Below are 14,622 nucleotides of genomic sequence, written 5' to 3' on the forward strand. Positions count from 1 at the left end.
CAACTAGTTTGTGCCAAGACTATGCTAGATACTTTCTAAATCCTATCTCATTGAGTCCTCATGGTGACCTGACCTCTCCTTTTTATAGATAACACTATTTTTTTTATGGATGGGGAAAGTCAGGCTCAGCAAAATAAAGTGACTCACCCAAAGTCACAGAGCTAGTGCCTGTTGGAGACAAGATTCAAATGTATACCCCTGTCAATCTCAGCTCTTCTGCGTCATGGTGGTAACTGATGGGGAGGAGTACCTTTACCGCTCTCTGGCTGCGTGACCTTGGTACTGCCATTTTCCTTCCCTTAAACAGCTTTAATTAATACCTGCCCTGCCACCAGCTCTATATAACATTATGAATTTGGCCAGTGGCTCAGATTTTAGAATTACATTTTTCTCCACTAAAATCTCAGTTCTACTATTTTCTTAATCAGCATCTTTGGGAAAGACCCTTAACTTTTCCGACCCTCAATTTATTCATCCATTAATGATAATAGAACCTTCATAAGTAATTTCTTATGATAACTAAATGGGAACTGACAGATGTGGAATGTCTGGCCCATAGTAGGCAAGAAGAAAAAAAAAAAGTCCCTTTCTGATTCACCCTTTCCCTAATAATGATACATTTTTTTTCCCCGAGATGGGGTTTTGCTCTGCCACCCAGGCTGGAGGGCAGTGGCGCAATGATCTCGGCCCATGCAACCTCCACCTCCCTGGTTCAAGCAATTCTCCTGCCTCAGCTTCCCAAGTAGCTGGGATTATAGATGCCTGCCACCGTGTCCAGCTAATTTTTGTATTTTTGGTAGAGACGGGATTTCACCATGTTAGCCAGGCTGGTCGCGAACTCCTGACCTCATGATCTGCCCACCTCAGCCGGGCATGATAATCTTTTCTATGTCTGCTGTATGAGGTCCCTCAATGGCATTGCGAATGGAGCTGGCCAGAGAAATCTTCCCAAGGACCTTGAGCTAGTCTCACCACAGAGAATCCTTCCAGTCAGGACAGGAATTGACCTTCCCCCCTCTTCAGCCCTCTAACCCAGAAGAGTCTTAAAATAAAATCTACAGGCCAGTGGTTCCTTCCAGTACAGCACTGCAATGCGAGGGAGAGTGAACGTCCCCAGCTGCCCTCTCCCAACCCTGCCAGCCTGGTAGCCAAAAGCTAAGAATAACCACTAGGCTTTTGGCACAAACTACTTTGAGGTTTTCAGACCTCCACAAAGTTGCCTATGATGCCATCTTCTGGGGCAGGCCTTGAAAAGCCCCCTAACTGTTCATCTCCCATCCTTAAACCCCTGCTGCCCTTAAGCAGTTGAATCAACTCCATGAGCACCTGCTCCACCTTCCCCAGAGCCCTGAGACCTTTGGAGCTTTGAAAGGTGATAACTGGTTGTTCTCTAAATCCTCATTTCCTTCTCTACCTCTGAGTAAGCATGTGGCATCCCACCTCAGCTTCCTGGTCCAGTCTTGTTCATCTTATAAAAAGGCCTCCCTACAGGGTCAGAGACCTAGACCCATCAAACCCAGGGCTCCTGAAACAATAGGACTCCTATTCCTCCTGTAGGAAGCCACTATGTTACAGCTCTCAGGGTGTCTACAAACATCTAGATAAGTGTTTCTCAACATGGATTCTGTTGACATATTGGGAAAAATAATTTTGTCATTGTGTAGAATATGGTTAACACACCTGGCACCGGCCTACTCTATACCAAATAGGATTCCAGTCATTCTGACAGCCCAAACTGCTCCCACACATTTCTGACACTCACTGAAGAGGCAGTACTCTCCAGTTGAGAGCGACTAATCCCTGCCAGCCTCCCTAAGGTGCTAATGGGGAGCCTCAGACCCAAAGAGAGAGATAAGAACTTGTTCAGTGTAGGTCAACCCATTTACTGATCTCTTCAACACCAAACTCTATTATCAGTCCTGTTTTTTTTTCTTTCTTTCTCTCTTTGTAGAGATCACATGTTGTGAGGATAATGAGCTTGAACCTTAGCTGTGTGACCTTGGGCAAATTACTGAACTTCTATGTGCCGCAAATTTTATCTGGAGACTGCTGAAGAGTATTATAATAGCACCCTTCTACATGTCATTTATTGAACACCTGCTATGTGTCAGGCACTGTGCTCAGTGTTTTCCAATCTTCTTTTCTCCTCTTATTTTCTCTCTTGCACTCCCACCAACCCTGCTCTCTTCCTAAATTCCATTCCTGCCTCATCTTTGTACCCTCCATTCTCCTCTCTCTTCCTTCCTTTAACTGTCTCCCTAGTATTTTTTCCCCTTTTCCCCCTTTCTTTTCCCCTTCCCGTATGAATTTCTTCCTTTTCCTTTCCCCTTCTCTTTCCTCCATTCCCCACTTTTTCTGCCCCTGAGGCCTGCAGCAATGTTAAAGGAATCCTCATTCCAGCATTGTGATTTCAATGGTAAAAAAGATTGCAGCATTGTCATCAACAGAGGTGGGAAAGTACATTGGAGACTGGAGCAGGGCCAGACCTCAGGATCAGCCAATCTTACTAAAAAATTCTCTACAGTGAAAGAGCTTGGAGCAACACTGTTCTGCTCAATTGATCTGTGATACCATCTAAACACTTCCTCTTTCTAATTGGGCTTCAGCCTGAGTTGAATAATTCTACACCGTCTGCCCCCTTCTCTCTTTCTCCAGGACAGCCAAGATCTCTCTGAGATAGGATGCTGAGCTTCCACCCAGACAATACCAGTCCTGCTCATCCTATGGAGTAGGCTAGTGGCTTGGAAACCAAAATGTCAAACCGTAGCCTTTAGGCTCCATCTGGGAGGTCTTTGTCCTCACCACTTAAGTGGGTGTCAAATTTCCTTCCCTTTCTGCACATGCTGCACAATCAATTTCTGTCTTACACACACACACACACTATTTTTGAAGTGCTGAAAACTGGAAGGCCTACTAGCATGAGGATGCTGTGTCTTCTCTTAGAGGTATGCCATGGTCAGGCATGGAATCGAGAGGTTGCTCTTCCTTGAAAAGCTGGCCAAGCATTGGCCACTTCCCCATATAATTTATAGGTGATAATGTGGTGATCTGTTCAGAAGTGACTATAATAAATACAACTCACATATTTCTACAGTTTCCAAACTGTGGTAAGGAGCAGCCAGCATATGAGGGAATGGGCTCCCCTTCAGCAGGGGACATTTAAATTAGACATTCAAAAACACTCCCTGGCAGATTTAACGTTGGAACTCGTTTTGAAAGAACAATGTGGAATCTCCTTCACTGGGAGTTTTTGAATAAATATTAAATTTCTAGTATTCCAGGCCAGAGGCAAAGGGGTCAACAGGATGACCAAACACTTCGGGTCATTTGCACATCTTGGTGTCCTGATGTTAAGAGCTGACTACTGGGGCTTCTTCTAAAAATCCTTCATGTTGAGCTGCCTGGAAGGCAGGTTCTCGTTCTGGCTGTAGCTGAGATATTAGAACTGTAGTCAGGGAGACCATGTGCCTGCCCCATTGTGTTCATTTGGTTAGGCTTTCCTGTGCCTGACTCAGAAAACAGAAGGGGCACAGAGACCTGGAAATTCCATGTGCTAACCCATATCCTGGCCAGAGAAGATGAGTAGTTATCAGGGTGTCAGGATTTTGGAAACGAGAGAGAGAAAAAAACAAACAAACAGACAAACAAACAAACAAAAAACCTTTTCCTGGTCCCTGGAGCACCAGCAGGAGAAACAGCAAGCTCTTCTCGGAAAACCTGGGGAGGGAGGGCAATCAGAGACATTCCCTCTGGGCTTATTGCGAGCTTCCCCTCATTCCTTTTTCCTCTATGTATCTCCTTCCCAGGTACCGCATGCACAAGTCCCGGATGTACAGCCAGTGTGTCCGAATGAGGCACCTCTCTCAAGAGTTTGGATGGCTCCAAATCACCCCCCAGGAATTCCTGTGCATGAAAGCACTGCTACTCTTCAGCATTAGTAAGTGCCTAGAAGTGCAGGGAATGTCCCTGAGGGCACAGAGATTCAGAGAGGACTACTTTTGCCATTAAAACATTATTAGGGAAAAGCCAGCTCCTGGACATTTCCCTTCTTCATTCCTCCTCCCCATCCCCACTCTACTCTCTCTCAGCATCATTTTCCTAACAAAAAACAATTTCATGACTAGAAGCCAATTTATTTGCTAGAAGTCAACCTCCATCGGATTCCCCACCTATCCCCAGTCTGCCTTTGGGACAAGGCCTTTTTGACTGGTGACAGCAGGTCTCTGAATTTTTCCACAGCTTCTGCTATAGAAACAGACATGGACCACCTTGTATTCCTTGCAGGGCAGTAGAGCAACAGGCATTTCCTCCTGGAAAGATTTCCTTTTCTGCCAACAGGAGGAGGTCTATGTAAGCAACTCAGATAGGATTTGTTTGGCACTTTTCTTTGATATCTTTTCTAAGAAGAGCCCTCTCTTAGCCCCTACGGAGGGAGAAAGGCAAAATTTGATATTCAAAGCTATGTGTTTTAGTTGTCTAAATCAGGGTTTGACTGTGAATGACATAAAAGCTTAGGTCCTAAAAAATGAGCATCTGAGAAGAGTAGAAAAAGAAAAGGTTCAGGAAATTTGATTTACTTGACTCCTTTCAGATCGGATCCAGCTATCCTTTCCCCTGAGATCTCCCTGACAGACTGAAGGCCCCAAGCACACAGACTTCAACTAACAGGAAGCCAAGTAGATAGTTCCCTGTGGGGGTGGGGGTCAAGTTTGTGGTCAGAAAACTTGGTGCTTTGTCTAATGCTCTTTCGTGGGCATGCTTCCCCTCCCCATTCTGTCTTCATCCCACATCAGTTCCAGTGGATGGGCTGAAAAATCAAAAATTCTTTGATGAACTTCGAATGAACTACATCAAGGAACTCGATCGTATCATTGCATGCAAAAGAAAAAATCCCACATCCTGCTCAAGACGCTTCTACCAGCTCACCAAGCTCCTGGACTCCGTGCAGCCTGTAAGCAAACGATGGAGGGTGCTTTATCAGGGAGAACAGCCTGATAGAGCCAATGATAATATGCTTCTCTAGAGTCTGGCACCACCTGTTGGGAGGTGCTTCCATTCCCCTCTGGCTTTGAGTGTAGTCCAGGAAGAGAATGTGGTGAAGAAAAAGAACACAGGTCACAGTGTCCCAGCTGGATATTGTGAAAGGGGTGGAGGAGTTGAGAACAGAGCAGTTGGGACTCAGGGAAGGGACTTGCTGCAGATGAATTCTTAGGCAGACAAAACAGACATGGATATTTTTCCCCTCTTCTTTGAGTCATGTTCATGTGAGTTTGTCTGTCTGTATGTGTGTGTGTGTGTGTGTGTGTGTGTGTGTGTGTGTGTCACAGAGAGAGAGATGGAGTGCGGAGGCTGGGGTGAGAGCACAAGCTGGAGAAGTCTTGAGTCAGAGAGTTTACAATGGTATAAGACATCTCTTGGGAGCCCTCAGTGACTCCATGGAGACCATTTCTCTCTCTCTCTCTCTCTCACACACACACACACATACACACACACATACACACACACATACACACACACATACACGCACACATACACACACATACACACACCACACACACATACACACACACACATACACACACGACCTCATGGGGGAGGACCAAGGAAGGACAGGGAAGGGGGAGGAAACAAAAGGCTGAAAGACCCAAAATCAGAGGTTGGGGAAGAGGCTAGCAGAGGCCACCTCCTTGTCAACCCTGTTTTTCTCCCTCTTATTGTTCCCTACAGATTGCGAGAGAGCTGCATCAGTTCACTTTTGACCTGCTAATCAAGTCACACATGGTGAGCGTGGACTTTCCGGAAATGATGGCAGAGATCATCTCTGTGCAAGTGCCCAAGATCCTTTCTGGGAAAGTCAAGCCCATCTATTTCCACACCCAGTGAAGCATTGGAAACCCCTATTTCCCCACCCCAGCCCATGCCCCCTTTCAGATGTCTTCTGCCTGTTATAACTCTGCACTACTCCTCTGCAGTGCCTTGGGGAATTTCCTCTATTGATGTACAGTCTGTCATGAACATGCTCCTGAATTCTATTTGCTGGGCTTTTTTTTTCTCTTTCTCTCCTTTTTTTCTTCTTCCCTCCCTATCTAACCCTCCCATGGCACCTTCAGACTTTGCTCCCCATTGTGGCTCCTATCTGTGTTTTGAATGGTGTTGTATGCCTTTAAATCTGTGATGATCCTCTTGTGGCCCAGTGTCAAGTTGTGCTTGTTTACAGCACTACTCTGTGCCAGCCACACAAACGTTTACTTATCTTATGCCACGGGAAGTTTAGAGAGCTAAGATTATCTGGGGAAATCAAAACAAAAACAAGCAAACAAAAAAAAGGCAAAAACAAAACGAAAAATAAGCCAAAAAACCGTGCTAGTGTTTTTTCCTCAAAAATAAATAAATAAGTAAATAAATAAATACATACATACATACATACAAACATACAGAAATCCCCAAAGAGGCCAATAATGACAAGAAGGTGAAAATTGCAGGCCCATGGGGAGTTACTGATTTTTTCATCTCCTCCCTCCACAGGAGACTTTATTTTCTGCCAATGGCTATTGCCATTAGAGGGCAGAGTGACCCCAGAGCTGAGTTGGGCGGGGGGGTGGACAGAGAGGAGAGGACAAGGAGGGCAGTGGAGCATCAGTACCTGCCCACAGCCTTGGTCCCTGGGGGCTAGACTGCTCAACTGTGGAGCAATTCATTATACTGAAAATGTGCTTGTTGTTGAAAATTTGTCTGCATGTTAATGCCTCACCCCCAAACCCTTTTCTCTCTCACTCTCTGCCTCCAACTTCAGATTGACTTTCAAAGTTTTTCTAAGACCTTTGAACTGAATGTTCTCTTTAGCCAAAATTTGGCGACTTCCACAGAAAAGTCTGACCACTGAGAAGAAGGAGAGCAGAGATTTAACCCCTTGTAAGGCCCTATTTGGATCCAGGTCTGCTTTCTCATGTGTGAGTCAGGGAGGAGCTGGCGCCAGAGGAGAAGAAAATGATAGCTTGGCTGTTCTCCTGCTTAGGACACTGACTGAATAGTTAAACTCTCACTGCCACTACCTTTTCCCCACCTTTAAAAGACCTGAATGAAGTTTTCTGCCAAATTCCGTGAAGCCACAAGCACCTTATGTCCTCCCTTCAGTGTTTTGTGGGCCTGAACTTCATCACACTGCATTTCGGCCATGGTCATCAAGCCTGTTTGCTTCTTTTGGGCATGTTCACAGATTCTCTGTTAAGAGCCCTCACCACCAAGAAGGTTAGCAGGCCAACAGCTCTGACATCTATCTGTAGATGCCAGTAGTCACAAAGATTTCTTACCAACTGTCAGATCGCTGGAGCCCTTAGACAAACTGGAAAGAAGGCATCAAAGGGATCAGACAAGCTGGGCGTCTTGCCCTTGTCCCCCAGAGATGATACCCTCCCAGCAAGTGGAGAAGTTCTCACTTCCTTCTTTAGAGCAGCTAAAGGGGCTACCCAGATCAGGGTTGAAGAGAAAACTCAATTACCAGGGTGGGAAGAATGAAGGCACTAGAACCAGAAACCCTTCAAATGCTCTTCTTGCCACCCAGCATATCCACCTGCAGAAGTCATGAGAAGAGAGAGGAACAAAGAGGAGACTCTGACTACTGAATTAAAATCTTCAGCGGCAAAGCCTAAAGCCAGATGGACACCATCTGGTGAGTTTACTCATCATCCTCCTCTGCTGCTGATTCTGGGCTCTGACATTGCCCATACTCACTCAGATTCCCCACCTTCGTTGTTCCCTCTTAGTCAGAGGGAGACCGAACCATTGAGACTTTCTACAGAACCATGGCTTCTTTCGGAAAGGTCTGGTTGGTGTGGCTCCAATATGTTGCCACCCATGAACTCAGGGTGTGCCCTGGGACACTGATTTTATATAGTCTTTTGGCACGCCTGTGTTCTGTTGACTTCGTTCTCCAACCCCAAGTGCAAGGGAAAATGTCCACCTACTTTCTCATCTTGGCCACTGCCTCCTTACTTAGCTCTTAATCTCATCTGTTGAACTCAAGAAATCAAGGGCCAGTCATCAAGCTGCCCATTTTAATTGGTTCACTCTGTTTGTTGAGAGGATAGTTTCTGAGTGACATGATATGATCCACAAGGGTTTCCTTCCCTGATTTCTGCATTGATATTAATAGCCAAACGAACTTCAAAACAGCTTCTTTAAATAACAAGGGAGAGGGGAACCTAAGATGAGTAATATGCCAATCCAAGACTGCTGCACAAAACTAAAGCTGACAGGTTCCCTTTCTGGGGTGGGATAGACACGTTCTGGTTTTCTTTATTATTACACAATCTGGCTCATGTACAGATCACTTTTAGCTGTTTTAAACAAAAAAAAAATCCACTACTCTTTTCAGTTACACTAGGTTACATTTTAATAGGTCCTTTACATCTGTTTTGGAATGATTTTCATCTTTTGTGATACACGGATTGAATTATATCATTTTCATATCTCTCCTTGTAAATACTAGAAGCTCTCCTTTACATTTCTCTATCAAATTTTTCATCCTTATGGGTTTCCCAATTGTGACTCTTGTCTTTATGAATATATGTTTTTCATTTGCAAAAGCCAAAAATCAGTGAAACAGCAGTGTAATTAAAAGCAACAACTGGATTACTCTGAATTTCCAAATGACAAGACTGGGGAAAAATAGCCTACACAAGGCTTTAGGCCTACTTTTTCTGTGCTTGGGTTTGAGTGAACAAAGGAGATTTTAGCTTGGCTCTGTTCTCCCACGGATGAAAGGAGGAGGATTTTTTTTTCTTTTGGCCATTGGTGCTCTAGACAATGTAATTGACAGAAGTCTCATTTTGCATGCACTCTGCTCTACAAACAGAGTTGGTATGGTTGGTATACTGCACTCACCTGTGAGGGACTGGCCACTCAGACCCACTTACCTGGTGAGCTAGAAGATGAGGATCACTCACTGGAAAAGTCACAAGGACCATCTCCAAACAAGTTGGCAGTGCTTGATGTGGAAGAAGAGTGAGGAAGAAAAAAAGAAGGAGCACCAGGGAGAAGGCCCTGTCTGTGCTGGGCAGCAGACAGCTGCCAGGATCACGAACTCTGTAGTCAAAGAAAAGAGTCGTGTGGCAGTTTCAGCTCTCGTTCATTAGGCAGCTCGCCTAGGCCCAGCCTCTGAGCTGACGTGGGAGTTGTTGGATTCTTTGTTTCATAGCTTTTTCTATGCCATAGGCAATATTGTTGTTCTTGGAAAGTTTATTATTTTTTTAACTCCCTTACTCTGAGAAAGGGATATTTTGAAGGACTGTCATATATCTTTGAAAAAAGAAAATCTGTAATACATATATTTTTATGTATGTTCACTGGCACTAAAAAATATAAAGAGCTTCATTCTGTCCTTTGGGTAGTTGCTGAGGTAATTGTCCAGGTTGAAAAATAATGTGCTGATGCTAGAGTCCCTCTCTGTCCATACTCTACTTCTAAACACATATAGGCATACATAGCAAGTTTTATTTGACTTGTACTTTAAGAGAAAATATGTCCACCATCCACATGATACACAAATGAGCTAACATTGAGCTTCAAGTAGCTTCTAAGTGTTTGTTTCATTAGGCACAGCACAGATGTGGCCTTTCCCCCATTCTCTCCCTTGATATCTGGCAGGGCATGAAGGCCCAGGCCACTTCTCTGCCCCTTCCCAGCCCTGCACCAAAGCTGCATTTCAGGAGACTCTCTGAAGACAGCCCAGTAACTACCCGAGCATGGCCCCTGCATAGCCCTGGAAAAATAAGAGGCTGGCTGTCTACGAATTATCTTGTGCCAGTTGCCCAGGTGAGAGGGCACTGGGCCAAGGGAGTGGTTTTCATGTTTGACCCCCTATAAGGGGTCATGGGAATCAGGAATGCCAAAGCACCAGATCAAATCCAAAACTTAAAGTCAAAATAAGCCATTCAGCATGTTCAGTTTCTTGGAAAAGGAAGTTTCTACCCCTGATGCCTTTGTAGGCAGATCTGTCCTCACCATTAATCTTTTTGAAAATCTTTTAAAGCAGCTTTTAAAAAGAGAGATGAAAGCATCACATTATATAACCAAAGATTACATTGTATCTGCTAAGATACCAAAATTCATAAGGGCAGGGAGGGAGCAAGCATTAGTGCCTCTTTGATAAGCTGTCCAAAGACAGACTAAAGGACCTTGCTGGTGACTGACTTATAAGAGCTTTGTGGGGTTTTTTTTTTCCCTAATAATATACATGTTCAGAAGAGTTGAAAATAATTTTGGGAAAATGGGATTATGGGTCCTTCACTAAGTGATTTTATAAGCAGAACTGGCTTTCCTTTTCTCTAGTAGTTGCTGAGCAAATTCTTGAAGCTCCATCATTGCATGGTTGGAAATGGAGCTGTTCTTAGCCACTGTGTTTGCTAGTGCCCATGTTAGCTTATCTGAAGATGTGAAACCCCTGCTGATTTAGGGAGCATTTAAAGTACTAGATTTTGCACTAGAGGGACAGCAGGCAGAAATCCTTATTTCTGCCCACTTTGGACGGCACAAAAAGTTATCTGCAGTTGAAGGCAGAAAGTTGAAATATATTGTAAATGAATATTTGTATCCATGTTTCAAAATTGAAATATATATATACATATATATATGTGTATATATAGTGTGTGTTCTGATAGCTTTAACTTTCTCTGCATCTTTATATTTGGTTCCAGATCACACCTGATGCCATGTACTTGTGAGAGAGGATGCAGTTTTGTGTTGGAAGCTCTCTCAGAACAGACAATACACCTGGATTGATCAGATAACTAAAAGTTTTCTCCCCTATTGGGTTTGACCCACAGGTCCTGTGAAGGAGCAGAGGGATAAAAAGAGTAGAGGACATGATACATTGTACTTTACTAGTTCAAGACAGATGAATGTGGAAAGCGTAAAAACTCAATGGAACTGACGAGATTTACCACAGGGAAGGCCCAAACTTGGGGCCAAAAGCCTACCCAAGTGATTGGCCAGTGGCCCCCTAATGGGACCTGAGCTGTTGGAAGAAGAGAACCGTTCCTTGGTCTTCACCATCCTTGTGAGAGAAGGGCAGTTTCCTGCATTGGAACCTGGAGCAAGCACTCCATCTTTCACACAAATTCCCTCACCTGTGATTGAGGTGCTCTTGTTACTGGGTGTCTGTGTGCTGTAATTCTGGTTTTGGATATTTTCTGTAAAGATTTTGACAAATGAAAATGTGTTTTTCTCTGTTAAAACTTGTCAGAGTACTAGAAGTTGTATCTCTGTAGGTACAGGTCCATTTCTGCCCACAGGTAGGGTATTTTTCTTTGACTAAGAGATTGACACTGGGTTCTGTTGCCCAGGACCTCCCAACTCAACCATTTCTAGGTGAAGGCAGAAAAACCCACATTAGTCACTCCTCTTCAGACATTTCAGCTGAGATAACAAATCATTTGGAATTTTTTCACCCATAGAAAGAGTGGCAGATATTTGAATTTAGCAGGTGGAGTTTCATAGTAAAAACCGCTTTTGACTCAGCTTTGATTTATCCTCATTTGATTTGGCCAGAAAGTAGGTAATATGCATCGATTGGCTTCTGATTCCAATTCAGTATAGCAGGATGCTGGGTTTTTTCCTTTCCCCACCTGTCTCTTAGCCTAGGGAATTAAATGAGAAGCCTTAGAATGGGTGGCCCTTGTGACCTGAAACACTTCCCACATAAGCTACTTAACAAGATTGTCATGTAGCTGCAGATTCCATTGCCCACCAAAGACTAGAACACACACATATCCATACACCAAAGGAAAGACAATTCTGAAATGCTGTTTCTCTGGTGGTTCCCTCTCTGGCTGCTGCCTCACAGTATGGGAACCTGTACTCTGCAGAGGTGACAGGCCAGATTTACATTCTCTCACAACCTTAGCCCTTGGTGCTAACTGTCCTACAGTGAAGTGCCTGGGTGGTTGTCCTATCCCATAAGCCACTTGGATGCTGACAGCAGCCACCATCAGAATGACCCACGAAAAAAAAAATTAAAAAGTCCCCTCACAACCCAGTGACACCTTTCTGCTTTCCTCTAGACTGGAACATTGATTAGGGAGTGCCTCAGATATGACATTCTTGTGCTGTCCTTGGAATTAATCTGGTAGCAGGAGGGAGCAGACTGTGTAAACAGAGATAAGAATTAATTTTCAATGTTGAAGGAAAAAAAGAAAGAAAAAAGAAGAGAGAGAGAAAGAAAGAATCACACAAAGATTTTCTTAAAAGAAACAATTTTGCTTGAAATTTCTTTAGATGGGGCTCAGTTCTCACAGTGGCACTTGGCCTCTACTGGGCAGCAGGACCAGCTCCAAGTGCTAGTGTTCTGTTCTCTTTTTGTAATCTTGGAATCTTTTGTTGCTCTAAATACAATTAAAAATGGCAGAAACTTGTTTGTTGGACTACATGTGTGACTTTGGGTCTGTCTCTGCCTCTGCTTTCAGAAATGTCATCCATTGTGTAAAATATTGGCTTGCTGGTCTGCCAGCTAAAACTTGGCCACATCCCCTGTTATGGCTGCAGGATCGAGTTATTGTTAACAAAGAGACCCAAGAAAAGCTGCTAATGTCCTCTTATCGTTGTTGTTAATTTGTTAAAACATAAAGAAATCTAAAATTTCAGATGAATGTCATCAGAGTTCTTTCAATTAGCTCTTTTTATTGGCTGTTTTTATTGAAGTCAAGAGTTGGTATCATGCCCGGTTGCGTTTTATGCTATTTTGATTTTCATATATTTTTAAAAGTCTTTGCACAAGGCTTACAAATTTGCCCTGTGGTGGCCTTAGCATAAGCTGACCTGAGACCACCAAAATAACAAGGAATTTGGGCTAGAAAGCACAGACGGACACTGGTGGCCCATCACAACTTCTCTGGAAAAACCCCAAACTTGTCAGCTGGGGAAAAGCCACACAAAGCCCAGCTGCCCACCTTCACATCCTTATCCTTGTAGGAGCATAAAATGGTGGCATCACTTTCCAGTTCTAACCAAGCTTCAGTTAAAGAATGGGCACCTTCACATCCTCACTATTTTTCAGGGGCCTTACCATCCTCAACCACCCATGTGAAATCTAAATCAGCCTTCTTTTGGGTTCTTCAGTTCAAGCAAGGCCTCTTCTTGTGGCCTCTCAGCATGAATACTTATGAGGTTCCAGATTGAATTTTTGGGCCTGAGATACAAGCCATCAATGAGGTGTGACAAAGCATGTCAACGAATAATAAGAAAATTACCTATTCTTCCATATCCTCCCCTGTAATAAGGGTTGTCAGAATGCCTTCTTTCTGGGCTGGATTGAGGATTCAGTGAGAACATATGTGACACAGCTGGTGGGCTATGAAGCTCTGGCTTTGCTCCCTGTTAAAATGCCAGAACCCTTGAGAGGGATCCCACATTGAGCCATGTTTATCATTGGCCACCTTAGAATGGATGGATTTCTCAGATTTTTCCTGAGATCAATACTTGATGGAGAGGAGAGGAGAACAATAGATTCTTGGGATGTGTGTTATGCATGTGTTTCAGTAAGAGACAGACAGTATGTTTATTTGCAGGTTGTGTGTGTAAAGTCAGAGCCTGCCTCCAGAGGATCTTCTCTAACCACCATTGCTTAGGTCCTGTTCGTTTGCATCTACAGCGAATGACCTTACAGCCACCCGACTTTGCTTCACTCACCACTCAGCTCCTGCCTAAAGAGACAAGGTTGTTAGCATCCACCATAGGTTTTCCAAGGAGTAGCAAAGCACAAAGGACACCTATTGGGTTGAAAAGAGCCTAGAGGCATGAGTCCTGTATGTGACTTGTTCATAGTCATGCAGCTAGTGTATAGCTAGGATTCTCCCCTGCTGATTTACTATATGACACTAGGCAGCAATCTGCCCTTGCTGGACCTCGGTTTTCTAATCTGTGAAATGTGTACAGGAGTAAAACTACATGAGATGGGAAGTCCCTTCTATTGCAGATGCCATGGTTATTGAAAACTGCAGCAACATCTTTCTTAATCATAAGGGGAAAGAAAAAGACCATTTACTATTCCTAGAATGGTTTTGGAGCTAGAATATTCACGTTTGTACTCAACAATTATTTACAAAACAACTAGTGCGGAGAGGGTCAAAACAACACCTGAGTCCTCTGTAATAGATATTGTCAACCCCTTGATGGATGAAGAAGGGGCTCAAAAGGAAAGTAGTTTCCTATTGAGATTATCTCATAAATGGCAGAGATAAGTAGGAGTTAAGCCCCAGCCCATGCACTGTCTGTGCCTTCAGTGAGTTTACATTCTATTAAATGCCTTTGCCAGACCACTCTGGAACTTCAACCTATAACACCCAACCCCAGTCCTCCCACATCACTCTTCCAAAGAGATTGGGCTAACCTCTAATTTAGAATTCCTGCCTGTAGAACTAGAAAGGATCTTAGACATCATCTAGCTCTAACTTCTTATTCTTCACATGAGGGAGCTGTGCAAAAAAATTGAGTGTTATTGTGAACTAGGGCCTGTGTCAAGGGACCAGCCCTACAACACCCAGCTCTCGGTCCCTTCATGTGCCTGCAGGCAGCATACCAAAGTAATAGGGCACCTGAGAACTTCTACCATCCCTTTGCATATGGGTT

At 43.9% G+C, this 14,622-nt stretch overlaps 1 protein-coding gene across 1 annotated transcript in view; it reads left to right on the forward strand.

The window, feature by feature from the left end:
• AR (androgen receptor) overlaps window positions 1–6,030 on the forward strand; it is a 168,249-nt gene extending 162,219 nt beyond the window's left edge. Inside the window, exons 6-8 of the mRNA XM_030807424.1 lie at window positions 3,807–3,937; window positions 4,794–4,951; window positions 5,728–6,030. Of these exons, the coding sequence (XP_030663284.1) occupies window positions 3,807–3,937; window positions 4,794–4,951; window positions 5,728–5,883 (445 nt within the window). The 3' untranslated portion in view covers window positions 5,884–6,030. The remainder of the gene's footprint in view (window positions 1–3,806; window positions 3,938–4,793; window positions 4,952–5,727) is intronic.
• Window positions 6,031–14,622: the final 8,592 nt, after the last annotated feature.

This window comes from Nomascus leucogenys, chromosome X (assembly GCF_006542625.1).
Source record: "Nomascus leucogenys isolate Asia chromosome X, Asia_NLE_v1, whole genome shotgun sequence".
NCBI classification, from domain to species: domain Eukaryota; kingdom Metazoa; phylum Chordata; class Mammalia; order Primates; family Hylobatidae; genus Nomascus; species Nomascus leucogenys.